The 19,424-nt window shown below is 38.1% G+C and overlaps 2 protein-coding genes across 9 annotated transcripts in view; one reads left to right on the plus strand and one right to left on the minus strand.

Annotated features, from left to right (window-relative positions):
- The first annotated feature begins 135 nt into the window (after positions 1 to 135).
- LOC131303548 (replication protein A 70 kDa DNA-binding subunit B-like) lies at positions 136 to 2,776 on the plus strand. The gene is made up of 8 exons (XM_058330464.1): positions 136 to 766; positions 831 to 915; positions 1,016 to 1,140; positions 1,215 to 1,293; positions 1,370 to 1,502; positions 1,598 to 1,755; positions 1,834 to 1,942; positions 2,025 to 2,776. Exons 1-8 carry the CDS (start codon positions 505 to 507, stop codon positions 2,355 to 2,357), a joined length of 1,284 nt encoding a protein of 427 aa, XP_058186447.1. The 5' UTR covers positions 136 to 504; the 3' UTR covers positions 2,358 to 2,776.
- A 1,655-nt stretch (positions 2,777 to 4,431) lies between these two features.
- LOC131303549 (probable LRR receptor-like serine/threonine-protein kinase At1g56140) overlaps positions 4,432 to 19,424 on the minus strand; it is a 33,676-nt gene continuing 18,683 nt past the window's right edge. For 7 of the 8 annotated variants that reach the window (XM_058330469.1, XM_058330468.1, XM_058330472.1 and 4 more), the window contains 9 exons: positions 12,720 to 12,784; positions 8,945 to 9,324; positions 7,963 to 8,161; positions 7,715 to 7,864; positions 7,047 to 7,165; positions 6,065 to 6,275; positions 5,744 to 5,978; positions 5,473 to 5,623; positions 4,432 to 5,042 (listed from right to left, as the gene is read on the minus strand). In XM_058330469.1, the coding sequence (XP_058186452.1) occupies positions 4,677 to 5,042; positions 5,473 to 5,623; positions 5,744 to 5,978; positions 6,065 to 6,275; positions 7,047 to 7,165; positions 7,715 to 7,864; positions 7,963 to 8,161; positions 8,945 to 9,324; positions 12,720 to 12,784 (1,876 nt within the window). In that variant the 3' untranslated portion in view covers positions 4,432 to 4,676. The remainder of the gene's footprint in view (positions 5,043 to 5,472; positions 5,624 to 5,743; positions 5,979 to 6,064; positions 6,276 to 7,046; positions 7,166 to 7,714; positions 7,865 to 7,962; positions 8,162 to 8,944; positions 9,325 to 12,719; positions 12,785 to 19,424) is intronic. The other variant, XM_058330466.1, reaches the window with a different exon arrangement.

The following is a 19,424-nucleotide window of genomic DNA, read 5'->3' on the forward strand; positions in this document are numbered from 1 at the left end:
AAATTATAATAGAATGCATTGATACATAAGTAATCGAATGAACAAGAAGGTATATCACATTGCATTTGTTCATACATGCATTCAAATACACACTGATTATCCGTTACTATCAACCATTGTATATGAACATGCTGACTTTTCCATTAAGAGTGATCATGAACACCATTCACTTCTCATGAATTCTAATGCTACTCATTTCTAACCTTATTATTTGCTCTATCCATTTGAATCCATCTTAATTTCACAGGTCCAGATGGCTCCAAACATCATACCATTAAAAGATATTACCCTGACAAGCAGAAACTTCACAATTCAAGCTATGGTGGTTGAAAAAAACATCCCAAGAATGTCAAGCAGTAGCACTTCCCTATATCAGAGGATCATGTTGCAAGACAAAGAGGTAATAATCATGAAAGCTCAATGATAAATCTTTCCATATGTTGGAACATAGATACTGTATGAATTTACAACACAAAAAACTCTACCATTTAACAGGAAAACAGAATGCAAGCAACAGTCTTTGGATACAACATCAAAATTTTCGAAAGTTCACTGAAGCTGTACCATACATATTCTATAACAAATCCTACTGTTAGCCCAACTCCAGAAATGTTCCACTTTTTGAAAAACAAGAACCAATTGGGAATCAACGCACGCACACCAGTTGAGGAAATAGAGATCGATGGACTGACAATGAGGACAATGAAATACAACTTTACTCCAATCACCAGTCTCCAACAAATCAAAGAAGCTAATCCAAGATTGGGTAAGCCTCTATACTAACAAATTCACACTAATTATAAACTATTCATATGTGCACTGTATTGCAGATGTATTATTTGTAATTCTCAATGTTGGACCACGCAAGTTTATAAACAATTCATATGTCGTGGATGTTCGCATAACTGATCAAAGGTAAACACTATTAAAAAACTCTAATCCTAAGTAATATCTATGCGACTAATGTACTTACGTAGCTAATACTACTGGTGATATTACTATCAAATCTCTGTAGCCTGCAACCTTCAATTCTATCACTCTGGGACCAATTCTCAGAATATGAAGCCCATGGAATGGCAAATTTACCAGGCTCTTTCCCAGTGGCAATTGGCCTGCGCTTGAAAACTTCAAAATACTATGGTACTCTACTCTTTACTCATAATATTTAATATCACAATTACCACATTAATGCTCACAGAATTATGCAACTACAGGTCGCACACTTGCCACACGAAACTCATCGAGTTTCATCTTTGACGCAGTACTGCCAGAGGCAACCGCACTCCAATCATGGTAACTACTATATTCTCTAAACAATAAAGAACCTATCAGAACATTATACTCTTTGACTTATGTCCACCTAATGCAGGGCTATAGCAAATACAGTAAAACTCAGAGCACTAGCAGCAACAGAACCAGAACACATTCTGATACCAAAAGGACCAGAAGATCCAGAAGATGATACCATCAAAATTGCTAACCTCCCCATATCAGTGGATAAGGTACTACAAATACTAAAATTTAAAACCACTACACTTAGTTTTAACATCAAACATCAAAGATAACTATTACTAATTTACCTGCTCCTCATATGCAGACACAATACTTGAATGTCCAAGGCATAGCAAGGGTTACTGATTTTTCGCAAAACTTTTATTACCTAGCTTGCTCAATATGCAAAAAAGCAACAAATGCATATGGAAATGGAGACTTTTGGTGCAACTACTGTGCCCAAAAAGTACCAGCTCTGACAAAGTAAAAAACCTTTCTTATACCTCCATCCATTTTCTTATCTATACTAACACAACTGAAGAAAATTCTCTTAATTTGCAGGCTCAAATTCAACATCCACATCACAGATCCAACTGGAACAATTGAAGCAACAGTTTTTTCAGAAGTTGCATCAGAATTCTACAACATTACAGCAGCAGATACCATTGATGTAAGAAAGAAATAATTGATTGATACAAAATAAACTCAACTACTTGACATTTAGAAACTATCTAACTACTAGCCAAATGCAGGGCCAACTTGCTCTTTCAGTGCTCCACATGCTAGCTGAACCTAAGAAATGCATCATCACATTGAAAGCGAGTATGCACAGCTATGCTGGAATCAATCAATTGAAATTCACTGTCCACAGCATCTCTGTTGACAACAACACAGAAATGACAAACCGTTCAGAAGCACTGCTCGCTTTACCACCAAACACTCCAAATAAAAGAAGCAAAAAAGGAGACAACGACTCAAGCACCTCGACGTCCAGCCCAACAATTGACACCACAGCCGAAACCAACCTAGCAAAGTCCTCCCTATCAACTGAAGAAACTCCAGCTAGCCCAAGCAAAAAGAAATAATCAGCCTTAACCAGCTCCAACTCGTCAGAAGCTTTTTGCATGAACAAATCAAAGATCAACAACTTTTGTTGTATCAGACTACAATGAACTCTACCTTTTGCTTGCTCTGACCCTTTGCCAGTTGTATATATTAATATATAACTAAAATCATCCAACTACCTTCAAGCCTGTTGTAAATGCAAGAATTTATCTTAGACCATAACTTCTGCAATTAGCTACTTCTTCCCCTTATGCCGTTAGCCTTTTGCTTGCTCTGTCTTCTACTTCCTCTACTATCTGCTATACTACACAATCTGCTTACACTACTATTACCACTATTGGCCTGGAGAAACCTTACTGTTCTACTCTGTGGTTTCACACAAATGTCACCAAATGCGCTTTTGTTATTTGATTTGGTTGTTCAAACAGCCTACCTACTAAAGATCCTCATCTCATCTTTGATCACAATGATGACAATCATTCTCATCTCTTCTTTGATCACACTTTTAAGAAGGAATTTGATTTAGATATATCCTGATGACTAACACTTTCGGCTTCACTAACCTTGCCTCCCTATCAAAGCTAAAAGCTTTAGATCCTCTCTGTTCAAACTTAATTTGGTTGCTGCAATTTACCACTTTTCATTAGAATGAAACTCCAGGATTTTCACTCAGAAATTAACTAGCACCTGGCTATTTTAAGGATCCATACTTCTTCATCTCAACTGAACTAATTAAGAACTTCCCAACACCTCAAGTACATATCAAATATCAATCCACAAATATCTAAACTCTAATACTAGATGCACTACAGATACAATTCTCTAACAAATCACACGCTATGACACTACCATTTTTCCTCTACCTTCGCTATCATCAAGAAAATCCATTATTTCAAGGAAAATCCAAACCCATCTACACAACGGGCATGAATAACGTGCTTTGCACGTTAGCAAGCAACTAGTTCTATAAATAAAGGAGTTAATGTTTTGACCAAGCAAACGCGTTGTTTTTTTTTAATCCAACAAATGCGTTCTTTAGTACGTAAGTAGTGGCAATTGGGGTAAGGTAAAATTGTCGTTGACGTCTAAAGAGAACAAAAGAGTGTGTTGATTAACTTTCGAACAAAAAGTTACTTAAAAGTTTTGAACCAGGGTGCAGAGAAATGACATGTAAGGAGATAAATGAAACTATTAAATATCATGTTTTGACATTCTTAAAATTGACCTACTGGGCTTCCATTAGCCAGACCATTTAAAACATCAATAAGCAGTGTTTATCGTTCCACTTTTATCAAGCCCGATATTCTTTGTTTTTGGATTTATGTTATTAATCATTTCTGTCTGAACCCTGCTAACCACACATACATCTGTGCACAGATTTTGTTGTGGGGTCCACCACGGGTCTCACACAAATGATCCGAGCCTTTCATTAAATGTAAAATATTTTTTCAAGAGTCGTCGTAAAAAATCAGCTCAATCTAATACATATAAGCTCTCAATCCAATCATCTAAATTTTTATTCAGATTTCAGGTAATTAAAAGTTAGATAATTAGATTAAGCACCTATATGTATTGGATTTAACTGATTTTTTACAGAGACCCTTGAAAAAATATTTTATATTTAATGAACAGCTTAGATCATTTGTGTTGGACCCATGGTGGGCCCCACAACAAAATCTGTGCATAAATTATCTGTGTGGACAGATTTATCGTTTCTGTCTGCTCAAGAGGAATTAAAAAACTTTTTTGGGACGGCCCTGTTGTAACTTCATGTGGCACCGGTGTAACTGCTTGCATTATTGCCCTGGTGAAGTTTTCCTTTGGTTTCATATGTTTCCTTGCCACTAAATTACATTATTACTATTGTTCTCTACTATTGTTTATATTTTAGTTTCCTCCTCAACACCGCTGCGTCCTAATAAAGTACATGCACAAATGAGAGTAGTTAAAGGGGTTTTGGAGAGCTTTTTCTGAGTCTTCGATGCCATCTTTATAGACAGACTGGGTTCCCCTATACAAGCAGTCGCGGCATTTTGAGTTGGTGAAAGTACACCTTAGCCTCTTTCTCCAAGATTTTTGCACGGGCCCGAGCAGTTTCTTCAATCCAAGTACTGCCCATGTGTTTAATATTCCTTTCAAATAACTGCTCCTATATTCTTGTTGTAACCTCAGTCACCTGTCCCGGAATCGAAGAGAGTTACAATTGTGGTGTGAGCAACATGCTGAGCTAAAAATGCGATGAGCTTAAATTGTCAGAAAGGCAAACTGATGATATCCAGACAAACGTCACCTACTTGCAGTAATCTCTATTTATTTCTTGAAGAAATAACAAACATCGCCTACTCTCCGATGATCTCTTGGAGCATAGGTTTAGAGTCTCGATCAGCAGTCACGCTTGTACTTGATGATGAACTGTAGTGGCTATGGTCGGTTTTCGTAGTTTGAGTATCAGCACTCATAAAACTAGTTGTATCATTGAACTTCCAGTCAGAAATCAAATATCCAGGCTGTGAAGTTACAGCACTAACTTCAATGTCTGCCAAAAGCATCGCAACTGCACGTGACATAGATGGACGTGTCTGTGGGGATGACTGAGTGCACAAAAGAGCTACTCCTATCAATCGTTTTACTTCTTCCTCGTTAAATTCTGACAAATTAGCATCCACTAGCTCCACTTCATTGTTGTTTTGATGTAGATGCCAAGCCTAAAAGGAGAAGATTAGAATGTCAAGAGTATTCACGACCGGAGGCACAGCACAAAAACTCTGGATCGTGTAATTGGAGCAGGCAGCCCATGCTGGGCCAGGTGTGATCTAACATGGATTGTATTTGATGCAAATCTAAACGGCAGAAATACTAGGCAGTTAAAATTGGATTTGGAGGCATATGGAATACATTTTCATCCAGTGTTTGAAAAAGTAGCCTTTTTTCACAGCTTTAACCAATCCATTTATTTTCCTTGGCGCAATTCCAAAATTGCTTGGTTAACAAAATATAACAAGTTTAATAACCTTGTTAGATGCTTCTTCTTTTTACATTAATGCACTAGACAAAGGTCCACTGGTCCAGCCAAACCACGATCAAACACATACTGTACCAACAGCTATTGACTGCCAAAAAGAAAGTGAATCGTACCCACTCAAGGAGATAAATCTTTTCTTCTTCCAAGCTTGTGTCAGAATTTGGCCGTCCACTAACAACCTCCAAAGCTACAACACCAAAGCCAAACACATCAGCCTTTTCTGTAAGGTGCCCACGCATAGCATACTCAGGTGCAAGATACCCACTGCATCAGTAACCATGAAAGTCAACACTTGTAAGTTACTTAAGCTGCGAACAGTACTAAAATAGAATGTCGACAGTCATAATGCAAGAACATACGACACTTGACTGCTGAGAATCTTACATTGTCCCAGCAACACGGGTACTTATGTGGGTCTTTTTGTCATCATAAAGTTTGGCCAAACCAAAATCAGAAATTTTGGGGTTGAGGTCAGAGTCAAGAAGAATATTGCTGGCCTTCACATCTCTGTGTACAATGCGAAGCCGAGATTCCTCATGAAGATAAGCTAGACCCCTTGCTACTCCCAAGCATATATCAAAACGAGTGGGCCAGTCAAGGTACAAGCTTGTCTTTCGTGCTTCATAAAAAAGTGAATAGTTAAACCTTTCCTGTATTCTCCACATTCAGAAATTCTAATATACAGACTGTAAGGTGCTGTTGTACCAAATAATGCTTGATCAAGACTCTTGTTTTCAAGATACTCATAAACGAGTAGTCGTTTCTCTCCCTCAATGCAGCATCCATACAATTTTACAAGATTTCGTTGTTGCACAGCAGATATTGTCGCGATCTCTGCAACAAATTGACGCTTTCCTTGGTGGGATGCCACAGACAGTTGTTTGACAGCAATCACCCGACCGTCGTTCAATGTTCCCTATTGCGTACAAAGTTTAGAAAACTTGGGAAAAATTGTCTAGTCCCAACCATGGTATTTTATTTTCATATGCTCCATTTATTGACATCTAGAAAGGCACAAAGGCATAGACCAATAAATTAGTGTTTGTTGATAATAGCAATGGTTTGGGTTTTCCATGCATCATTTTATTTGCACAAAAATCGCAATGGACAGGGCAGTGGCACAAAATGTGATGGAACAAGCGCACTGCTGGGGCATCCATAATGAATTCAACTAATCAGCTTTTTGCTATCCATATATTGTTTTTGTTTACTGAATAACATAAAATCTGTTTACTGAATCACATGAAATTTTTCCCGACTCTCTATATATACAAGATATACAGGGAGTTGACGAAGTGGAAAGAAATCTGTTAAATAATATATTAAATTTAAATTTAATATTATAGTAAGGAAGATAAAATACGAGCTTGTTTTCTACCAGTAAAGAGACCTATTCATTCATCGATAACCAAAGGAAAAGAAGTGGATGAAGATTTTTTGATCAAAAATGGAATCCTAGCTCCTGAACTGTCAGTTCATGTTCATTGAAACTGATGACATAGACTTCTTGTCTTAGTTCTCCACATTTACGACAGAAAAAAGGATTGATTCACTAAAGGAAAAAAGAGGTGACGTGGCAAACATATTTAACCTAGTTACAGAAAATCCTAAAGGAGCACTACTTACAAGTCAAATGATTGGTGCCATTAAGCCATTTCATAAAGCAATATTTATTAGAAGGATTTACCTTAAAAACAGGTCCAAAGCCTCCCTCCCCAAGTTTGTTTGCAGGATTAAAATCTGCTGTTGCAGCCTTTAGTTCAGCATAACTGAAAGTGTAAGGCCTAGCATCGATCCCTAGGAGCTCTGCAAGTTGACTAAATTACTACTTGATTGTGAATTTCTTTAGGATATCGTAACCCAAATTCCATATTTAGTAAGAAAAAGACAGTCATGATCTTTCTGTGGCACATTCATCAATGAAATTTGAAAGATAACACAACATAAAAATGTTTTAACATAAACATACTAATCTGTTGGTGGAAACTAAGTGCAATGCCAAAATGTGTTCCTTCGTTAAGGCTTTTAACTTTGTTTCCGTTATTTTACTAAGAATCAGAGGGTTAAGGTATTTTGTGAAAGGGAAGAAAGAGCGAGGGTTAACTTTGGTAGTGGACTGCTGGTTGGGGAGAACAGCTGATAGTGTTTAATAGAACATTTACCAAAGCATTCCTCATGTCTAAAGACATTCTATGAATCACACAAATATAAATATTAGCACTCAGCAGGCCTGATGTCTGAAGAACACACATGCAACGTTGGAAAAATAAGTTTCGAAATGGCATTCATAAATAATCTCCACTACCAAAGTAGAACCACGCATGGGAAAACAAAAAAAATTGGAGTGTATTTTACCTTCATCTTTATTCCTGTGTAGCCTCTTTCTTCGTTGAACGAAATAAAATAGCACAAGTACGGATAGACAGCTTACAACTCCAACAGGAACAAAAATCCCCAAAATCAAACCGATCTTAATCTTTTTGCCGGTTGGAGGATTGTTGAAATCTGTATAATATCGCAGTTGTTAGAAAATTGCTATCAACATCCTAAAATATCAGACTTAAATTTCTAAACTTGCATCATATATTTGTTGATCATCTTACCTCGGGTGACACTGATTGCTGAAATAGAAGGTCCATATGTACCAGCAGTGGGTATACAGCAAGTCCCTTTACCAGCCCAAAATAGATGGATTTCAAGGTAGTTTTCTGACACCTGAGCTGGGAAATCCTTCTGAACAGCTTGGAAAGAGACCCCACTGGCCTCCTTTTTAATGTTAAAATCTTTCCAGACCCGATTCCCCTAGAATAAACAGGTTGATACCTTAAGAAGCAAACAATTAAAGAAGAAACAGTAGAACATGAACAAAGAGATGAATAACTACAAGACGGATTGCTAGAAAGCACAGGTGGTTTTTCTAGTTTTTTCATAGAAGTATTTATGAATTTGGAGTTCAATTGATGAAATTCTGAGAAGAAATCAAGGTGGCAGTTCTTGTCTCCCATGTTTGGACCAAAAACTCGCACATAGGAGTAACATACGGAAAAGGGAACATATTAGTAAACTAAGAAGCATATGGCGACATTCAGGAAAAATATTCTAGGGACTAATCTCAAAGTGAAATTGGCAGGTTCAATCATAAAAAGAGGAGAGAATGGATAAGGCATCACTTGTTCACTCAAAAGTGATGCCTTTCGGCTGGTGCAATTGTCTCTCCCTTATCACTTTACAACACATCTTTCCTCCCTTCTTCATTTCTGTTTTTGTTCTTCTCTTTACTTTTCCTTCATTGTTCATCTAGGAATCTACTTAATTTGGTTTAAGTAGAAAGGCATCACTTTGAGTGAACAGAAACCAAAGTTTGGACCTAAACCCAGTCCACCATTCCCAGCACTCTGGGGTGATAGCTTATAGCGTGTTCCACCCTGCCATTTAACAAACTTTAACGCTGAGTGACATACACATAATGAGGTGGAAATCTAGAGAAACTTGTCCAAATGAACCGAAAGGTGGCAACAAAAGGTTTGGTCTAACAGAGAACAGAAACATCAGTTTTAAAATCCAATTTCATAACTGAGCACAGACCTGGATGTATATATCAAAAACACGCCTTCCAAGACTTTCCCAACCCTTAGGATTCAGGATTGTTATCTCTGCAAACTGCAGACTGACGGTATAATTACCATTCACAAGCCCTAACCCATAATATCTGAGTGATGCAGGAGAGATACGTGCTGTCTGGAACAGCTCTGCGTCCGAAGTTTTTGCGAAGAATTGAGATGAAGAGTTACTTGTATATTTAGAATTGTTGTTGTCCCCAAAGCGTCCAACATTACTTACTGCCCACCTGTTTGTACTAGTCACATAATATGTAGCCGGACCCAGGGTCTCATCATCCCTCTCATAGATAATCTGATTACTGGATATAGTTTCGAGACCTCCGCACTTAACTGAAAAGTTGTTATCTGTAAACCAAGGGGAAAGAAGATTTTGTCAGATCAAAATCAAATAGGTGCTGTCAAGTAACAAAAAAGAGACATCATTCATATGCACGTTAAGGGTAATGGGTTCAATGCAATGTTGACGTGGGAATTCTCAACCATTAGATACAAATTTAGGTATATTCTTTCTCCTACACCAAACTTTAGAAGCCTTGATCGAAAATTGCAGGAAGTAGAAACTGACAAGATGAGGAAATATCCTACCTTCTAGCTGTTCTATAAAAAAAACCTCATGCACTTCTCAGTTCATATCCCAATAATTCCCGCTAACAAATTCCAACTCTTTTCTTGACATTGATGACCTCTGAATTTGGATATTGACATAAAAAGGAATTCGCACCCCACCTGAAAAGTACAAACTTTATTCGCATTTTTGACAATCTGTATCCTCATATAGTCCACTTGAAAGATCCTGACTCCATAATAACCTCACCCGTGTATAGGTTAATAGGTATTAGGAGGACGCCAAAGTGGTGTTGCCCAAGAACGTCAGCAAAATAAAAAAGGGAAGAATATACAAAAATATTTAATTTTAAGCCATCCCCAAAATGTAACTCTCCCCTAAAATCCACAAACAAAAAGCAGAAAAGACAACGTTTGTGACAACCCGGATCCTCAAGCACCACGACCAAGACATAACAAATCGAATGTTTTATGCCACCAACTCAATAGAAACAACAAACAATTACTGAAAAGCCATCCCCACTTCCTTAAATATTTACATAATTTTTTGTACAAGGCAATACACATACCCTTCTCTCTTCAACTTCCCTTGCACCCTTTCTCTATTTCAGCTCCTCCCCTCCCCTGCCTACCATCCAACCCTTGATATTGTATTTTGTAGCCTCCCAGTAGAAACAAAACCTTCACCCACACATACAACTCCCACTCCACATTGAAAACCATTTTCCTCTCCTTTTTTTTTCCTTTTATGGAACATGCCTAGTCATTTCTAATGGATACAGATTTGGCGGACAAGTGTCCATTTATTTGCTCCTTTTGTCTTTCCTTTGTTTTGCTTCTTATCCTTTCAACCAACACATGCACTAATGCATAGTGCACACCCTACACAGTTGTTGATCACGTGCACACACTTCACCTTATAAGCCACCTTAGGCTTCCATGCAGCAAACATATCCACCTAATTTATATTGGAATTCTAAGTTGAGTTATAGTTAGGAATTTTTCCCCTGCGAGTGATTATTGAATGTGGAAGATAAATTTGGGCTAAACATGTAATTAGACAAGAAAGATTGGGTTTATACGTGGTCAGTTATATAGGGAAGGCATGTGGTAGGGTTTGTTTTCATACGTCACGTTTAGAGGAAGTGCAGAGAGAGAGAGAGAGAGAGAGAGACAGAGAGAGCGAGAGAGGAACCAGGTGTGGCGGCGGTTGTGAAGAGAAGGGACGAAGGGTTAGCATTCTTGTTCCCAGCATTCTTTTTTTTTTTTCCCTTTCCTTTGTTACTCCTACCGTTTTCTATATAGCTCTACACGCTTCGTAATTACGTTAGCTTCAGTAAAGAAGTTTGAGAGCAAGGGCGGAGGGACATAGGGACAAGGGTGGGCAGCCGACCCACTGGTTGCCAAATTTTCATAGGGATAGGTATAATTTTTATCTCATTTTTACTAATTTGACCCCACTTTAAATTCATTTTTGCCTCAGCCCATATAAGGGTTTTGTACTTAATAAAAAAAGGAGTCAAAATATAATCTCCACTCACAGAATTCCCAAACGTAGTGCTAGTTTGTTCATTGCTCAAAACAAATTAAGGGTTTCGTCAGAGGCGGAACATTTTCCTCTATGAAGATTGTGAAGAGTAGACTTCCAAATCATCTGTGTGACCAATGGATGCATGATAGTTTGGTTGGGTATATAGAGAAAGTTGTATTTGAAACTATTACAAACAAGACCATCATCCATCATTTCCAAAGTATGAAAAGTCGTCGAGGTTAATTGTCAATTGAAGCTGCATTTTGTTATTAATATATATCTACTTTTTGATTAACATGTTAATCCAAAATATTTCTTTCAATTAGCAACTAGAAAAGTGAATTACACATAGCTTAAATTTTCAACCTCACTTATCAAATATTCTGGCTCCGCTACTGTTTAAGAGTGCATGTGAATAGGTATAATACTATTGGCTTGACCATACTGTGTAAATGGTGAGTTTGGTTTTGACATACGTAGCAATATTATGGGGTAATTGGATTAGGCACTAGTTAATACTACTAGTATAGATACGAGTAGTAGATTAATAATAGGAACCATCGTAGTTATATTAAATTAATAGCTAGTTACCCGAATACTTATGGCTGTTACAAATGGAAAAGATATTTGACTTGTTGGGTTGTTCTGAGGCCCAAAAGGTGTCTTTTGCAGCATATAAGCTACAAGGGGAGCTGAGCATTGGTGGCAGTCAGCAAAGCAGCATTACAAAGACAATCAGGATTAATTGGTTTGGAGCAATTTCAAGAAGGACTTTAAGGAGAAGTACATTCCTCCAGCAATCAAAGATCAAATGCGGATGAAATTTTTGACTTTAAGGCAGGGACATATGTCAGTGGCGGAGTACCCGCAGAAATTTGATGAACTATCTAGGTTTGCAGGAGGTTTAATGGAAAATGAACCAGATAAGGTGTGGCATTTTCAGAGGGGGCTCCAGCCTGAACAATGAGGGTGGTAACTCTAACAAGAGGACCTTTACACCAACGCAGTCAAATGGTGATGTAGGAGTCAGCAGATTGAGTGGTTATGCAATCGTTGTGGGAAATCTCATTATGGTCATAGTTGTGATGGCTCGCCTAAGTTATGTTACAATTGTGGACAACCTGGACAAGTAGTTGCTCGCTGTAGGGAAAAAGGAGATGGAGGACTACTCACTGAGCTTTCAGCTGACGGATTTATTCCACCTTTTTTTCCAGGATAATGCACGGGGCATTGTAGTGGACTCTGTGGCATTGTCAGGACCTTCTGTTTGGACCTCTAGGGCGCCTGTATTTTTATTTCTTTTCTATTGTCAAACAGCTTCTGCACTTTTATTTATTGGCAGTTCATGGTGAAATTTGGAGTTTGGAAAATGCGAGATATTATGCCGTCTTTTCACAAGAAAATATTGGTTTAAGTTGCAGATTTTGTTTTAATAAAATATCCAGTTTTCTTTTATTGGTTTCGAGTTATTAAAATATTTTTAATTAGGCTTCGTGTTCCATGATTGCTTCATGTTTCACGGTTTTGGGGCGTGACAACACTAATCTCAAATACATTCCATATTATACTTTTGCAACCTCACATCATGGATGTAAATTTCTACTCTTAGAATCAAAGTAAAGGGGAAGTTCTGAATTGCACTCACAAACAGGAAGATTGCGGCCGCAGGGAAAGTTCCTTTGGAGACAGCTCAATCCTGAAGGCAGAACACTGAAAGCAAGGAAAGAAACGGATATATTATGTGTTCAATAACTTAAACAAGTTTCATCACAGAAAACTTCTTGTTCCATTTTAAACTTTGATGGAAGTGTAAATTGTTTAGCCAAAAATAAATAGTAGGCTGCATCAGGTGATGTTAGTAACTGTAACTATTTGTGGAGACAAAGCACAAGACAGTGGATCATAACTACTCATGTTTAAACTTTAAAGTGATAATTTTTATCAATTGATTTAGATATGAAAGTATATGGATTTCCACCTTATTTATTTGACAACAAGAAGATTAGCTGCGTTTTTTAGGATTCTGGGAGGAGGATTTCAGAATCATCAACACCATTGTAATTATTCACCAGCACTACTGCCATGTTAACATAGTTTCCATAATTTTCTATATAACTTCTTAGATAGCCCCATTTTATGCACCTATAGCATCGAAATCGGTCTACTCATGGTAAATAGATCTTCATCTTCAGTTCAGAAGATGCAGATCAGGTGCCAGCCCGTTTCTACAGTTGCACTAAGAAGATCATATCACCAGAAAACATGTAGAGCTAGCGTATTATATTCATTACTGTGCATCTTCTATCAATGCTAAATTATACGAATGTTTTTTTTTAATATACTACAAAGACTTCTTTGAACTAGGTAAAGGGACGTTTAAATGGAGACATACATGGCTTCCTTTAGTTGTTAATAATCAGGCAATCATATCAAAACCGGAAGCATCACAGACAAAAATGCAGAAAGAGAAGTAGGATGGAAAAAAAAAACATATGTATAAGCAGCAAATCTCATTCGAATGCATAGGGGAAGTGGAGAAGAAGAAACAATTTACACTATGGATAAGATTAGTCCAATGTAGCTGACCCCAAGTGATTGGGACGTAAGGCTCGGCTCGGTTTGGTTTGGTTTGGTATAAGATTAGTCCAATAGAATCTCAAATTTCCAAAAGTAGAAAAAGTAGAGCCACCATTATATCTCTCACATTTAGAAGCAAATATCAGAATACTAAAACTCACAAATCGTCGCATTCAGCAGCACTACCATTAATTCTTGACTGTTGATTTAGGCATAGGCGGGCTACATCTCATTTTGTGGTGTCAAATTAACCCACTGAAATTTTACAAAGAAAACTTACCTATATAGGCATAAATATGCAAGATTACAGCGAGTTCCATAAAATAAACCAGAGGTAAAATTCATATGAACCCAGTAATCAATCCATATGCCTCTTCATCTTGTTTGCACTACTTTGTATGCAATTGTTTTGAACAATTTTGACCCTAACCAAACCGAGCCTTATGTCCCAATCACTTGGGGTCGGCTACATGAATCTTTTTCCTCTATTGAGCTCTATCAAGAGCCACTTGTTCACACAAACCCATTATACTCATATCTTTGCACACAACAGCAACTAATGTCAATTTAGGTCTACCCCTCCCCGTAGCATTGCTACCCAAAGCTATCATATCCGCTCTCTTAACTATTACATCTCCTGATCTACGATAGCATGCCCAAACCACCTTAGTGTATTTTCCCTTAACTTCTCCTCTATAGGTGCTACACCTACCATCTCACGAACCGTTTCATTTCTAATCTTATCTCGTCTAGTTTACCATACATCCACCTTAACATTCTCATTTCAGCTACACTCACCTTGCTCACCTGTTATTTTTTAATAGGCCAACTGTGAAGTTGTAAAGGAAGAACGTGGAATTGGAACCCAAAGATTAGGGTTATTTTCTCATAACATAAACTGATTACAACGTGAGTAGTTATACAACACACTAAACTAATTACACTATGGTCCTAGATAATGAACTAGTTACATAATAGAACAACTAATAAACTAATTACAAATAAACCCATAATAATCTAACACTCCCCCTCAAGTTGGTACAAAGATATCAATCAAGCCCAACTTGAACTCAATGGGGTGGAAACTCTTGCGACCAAGTCCTTTTGTGAATATATCAGCTAATTGATCTTCGGATCTCACAAAAGGTATACATATCAACCCCTCATTCAGCTTCTCCTTGATGAAGTGCTCAATCTCTATATGCTTCGTTCTGTCATGTTGAACAGGATTATGAGCAACGTTTATGACAGCTTTGTTGTCACGGTAGAGTTTCATAGGACCATTATCAGAAATTCCCAAATCACGTAGCACTATTTATAGCCATAAGAGCTCGCAAACTCCATGTGCCATAGCTCTATACTCAGCTTCTGCACTAGACCTGACAACCACTGATTGCTTCTTACTTCGTCAAGTAATCAAATTCGCCCAAGGAAAATACATTAGCTAGAAGTAGAGTGTCTATCATCCATAGAACCAGCTCAGTCAGCTTCAGTAAATGCCTCCAACCGCAGGTGACCATGATTACAAAACAGAATTCCTCTCCTTGGAGCAGACTTGAGATACCTCAAAATACGGTAAACTGCATCTAGATGTGAAGTACGAGAATCATCCATGTGAAGTACGAGGATCATGCATAAATTGGCTAACACCTACTGCATAAGTAACATCCGGTCGGGTTTGCACTAAGTATATCAGTCGACCCACAAGTCGCTGATACCTCTCCTTATAAGTGTGCTCCCCCACATCTCCACTAAGATGATGATTCGCCTCTATAGGAGAATCTGCAGATCTATAGCCCAACATACCCGTTTCTTCCAAAAGATCAAATATATACTTCCGTTGGGAGATAAAAATACCTCTAGCAAACCTTGCCACTTCCATTCCAAGAAAATATATTAGTCTTCTCAAACCCTTAATCTCAAATTCTTGAGCCAAACTGGACTTAGGATTGAAAATCTCATCCACATCATTGCCTGCCAGTATCATATCATCAACATAAACAATAAGGACAGCAATCTTACCAGCACCTCCTTTGATGAACATAGTATGATCTGCATGGCTCTGTTTGTAACTAAACTTCAACATAGCATTTGAAAATATGCCAAACCACACTTGAGGTGATTGCTTCAACCCATAAAGAGCTTTCTTCAATCTACACACCTTTCCCTTAGTCTCTGAGGAAGAAAAACCCGGTGGTATATCCATATACACCTCTTCCTCTAACTCACCATGAAGGAATGTATTTTTCACACCAAACTGGTGAAGACTGGTGAAGAGGCCAATTCAAATTGACAGCACACGAAATCAGAGCCCGCACAGTGTTCATCTTCGCTACTGGAGCAAACGTCTCCTCGTAGTCAATGCCATAGGTTTGAGTAAAATCCTTGGCTACAAGTCTCGGCTTATATCTCTCAACTGTAACGTTAGCATTCTGCTTAACAGTGAAAACCCACTTGCATCCCACTGATCTCTTTCCTCCTAGAAGTGATACCAGCTCCCAAGTGCCATTCTTTTCAAAACTGTCATCTCCTCTACCATAGCTCCTTTCCACTTAGGAACCATGACTGCATCCTACCAATTCTGTGGAATAGATATAGAAGAAAGAGACGAAACAAAGGCATGGTACGAATGATATAAACGATCATAAGAGACAAACCGGGAGATGGGATGTTGAGTACATGACCTAACACCTTTCCAAAGAGCAACAAAAAGAATATCAGAATCAATAATAGGAGGTTCAATGGGAGAAGATTCATTACCAGATGAGTCAGCTGAGGAGTCTGGAACTGAAGCAAGGAATAGTGATTGGCAAGGTGGCAGTACACATGAAGATTTGCCTTTTTTTTCTTTTGATACGTTGCCAAGGTTGTAGGCCATTCACTTGGTCTAATACGCCTGTTCCTATCCACTCATCCACCAATGTCCTGTTCGCACTACCAACAGACACTGGTTCCACTCTAGACTTCTCCTTCTCCCCCTCACTACGAAAACAAAGAGATAAAGATCATGACCCTTGATTCTGAGATGTAAACACCTCTTCCTCCCTCATCTCTTCCTAACTAACATGTTGCTCCCCCTGAAGAGATGGAGTGGAGAGAGAGTGAAAAAGACTTGATTTCCCAAAAGTGACATTCATAGAGACAAAAAACTTCCTAGAGTGAAGATCATAACATTTATAACCCTTCTGGGCAAGAGAATACCCAACAAAAACACATTTATTGGTTTTATGACCCAACTTGCCGCCAAAAGGGTGAAGAGCGTGAACAAAATACACACAACCAAAAACTCTCGGGGGAAGAGTCAGTACACAAGAACTGTTAGGGAGACACTCAATAGGAGTTTTGAAGTGGAGAACACTAGATGGCATACGAATTATAAGATAAGTTGCAGTCAAAATCGCTTCTCCCCATTAATATTTGGGAACATTCATGGTGAACAAATGAGAGCGAGCAACCTCAGCAAGATGACGATTTTTGCGTTCAGCAACTCCATTTTGTTGTGGAGTGTCAACATAAGTTGTCTGAAAGAGAATACTATTTCATCCAGAAAAGTCCTAAAATTCCCATCAATATACTCAGTGCCAATGTCACTACGGAGAATTTTGATATTCATGTCAAACTGAGTGCACACCATTGCATGAAAAGATTTAAAACAATAAAAGACTTCACTTGTTGACTTAAGTAAATGCACCCAAGTAATACGAGAATAACAATCAATAAAAGTGACAAACCACCGAAAACCTTTAAGAAATGTAACAGGGGAAGGACCCCAAACATCAGAATGAATAACCATAAAATGAAAGGCACTCCATTTATTAATTGTAATACCCGCCCCGGATATTTCGGTATTTCAATTACTTTTAATTGAATGTGTTTTGGGGGTTTAAATCGTAAACAATAGAACTTGCGAGAGTCTTGTGTGTGATTTGTGATTGGACCATAGGTTAGAACGTAGTTCAGCTTGCATGTGATAAATTCCCTTGTGCCTTTATATAGCAAAATATCCTGTGGATATTTATCTTTCTCTATACGTATCTTGTTTCTACATAGAGAGAGAGAGAGAGAGAGAGAGAGAGAGAGGCAGCAAAAGGAAGGAGAAGAAGGAAAAAACTAAGGTGCAGGGCTGTTCTTCGCGAAATTATTCAAGGTACCTAGAAAGCTTGTTAATTTCTAGTATTTTTACTGAAGGTTCATTAGTCCGTCTATTGTATCGTGTTAAGTTTTCAGAATTTTCTGAGAAGTATAAAAAAAGATAAAAATCATAAACCTAACTGTGGTCAGGATCCTATTTTTTAGCAGACAGCTTACAGAACTGCGTCTTTTATCAATTTTTTTATAGTTAAGAGATCCTTCTGATTATGGGTCCTTATGAGTCTTCAAGATTGATGAGCTGGTGATATTTTGGTGTTGGAATTACTAAAAAGTATTAAGTATTCAATTTTTAATGAATTTTCGAACACAGACTGTTCTGCTGAAAATTGTGATTCGCTGCACAGAATTTCTGAGTTTGGGAGTAATTTTGATAAGGTTCCTTTATAGTGAAAAATCTAGAAAAAATCAGGGATGAACTTTGATGAGTGATAATGGTGTGTACCAAATTTGGGGTTTATTAGATGCATATTCTAAGTTTGGTGGATTTTACAAGTTGGTGTGTCTCTACTGAGTTTTGTATTTGCTGCACTGACACATTTTGGAAAAATGGTTATATCTTTTAGCTCGGGTATCGGGTTAGCGCACGGGTTGTTGATTCTGAAACTAGACTTGTATGTCTTTCGGAATACGTGAAGGTTGTGGCTTAATTTTGTAGACACCCCAATCTGGGCTTCCAGATTAGTTTACTTACGGTTTTTGATTCCCCAATGATGAAATGGATCAAGAACACCCTGGGAATGATAGCGTGTTTGAGCTTTGAGTGTTTGCAAAACCCTTGAACCTAACCTAGCCTAAGCCACTTCAAAAACCAAAAACCCTACTGGCACATGTTGATTTTGCTCGCACGCGCCAGTCTGCGATCCGCGTGCTGGTTAAAGTTGCAGCCGACCTTGTACTTTCCACTTCTGGAAGGTTTCTGGAAGGTTTCCACTTCTGGAAGGTTTCTGGAAGGTTTCCATTTATGGAAGGCTTTCATTAATGGAATAGTTTCTATTAATGGAATGCTTTCCATTAATAGAAGATTTCCATTAATGGAATGGTTTCCTTTAATGGAATAGTTTCCATTAATGGAGGGTTTCCATTAATGGAAGGGTCTTGCCCTATAAATACCCCCCCCATATCCTTCCATTTGAAGGGTTAGAAAATCTACTCCTTGGGTTAGAAAGGTTACAAAATCTTACACTCCATTTTCACACCACTTTCAACATCAAAGCTCAAACACTTTTCAAACCTCAAAAACCAAAGGTATAGCATACCTACTGTCTTTCTGTTTATATCCCTGAGGGGGGCTGGCAGGGCCAAGGCTGGTAATCAATGCCAGTCCTGGTCCTAAAGCTGGCAAGGTTTCAAAAACCGTCGAGGTAGGAACCAACGCGCGATGGTCCCACTCTCGCGCGCGACACTCCGGTGCTGCATGCGATGGACCGCGTGGGGATTGGTGTCCTACTGTTTCATGCTTTATTTTGTATATAGATCACTGTTAAACATGTTAAAAACCAGTTTATTGCTTTCCTTTGTTAGAAATTGTTAGCGGTAGTTCAATATGCTTATCTGTTGTTTTGGAGTACCCTGGGATCATTCTAGACCTATCCCAGAACCCAAAAATGTGTAAACCAAACAC

The sequence above is a fragment of the Rhododendron vialii genome, chromosome 10a (assembly GCF_030253575.1).
Source record: "Rhododendron vialii isolate Sample 1 chromosome 10a, ASM3025357v1".
In the NCBI taxonomy this organism is placed as follows: domain Eukaryota; kingdom Viridiplantae; phylum Streptophyta; class Magnoliopsida; order Ericales; family Ericaceae; genus Rhododendron; species Rhododendron vialii.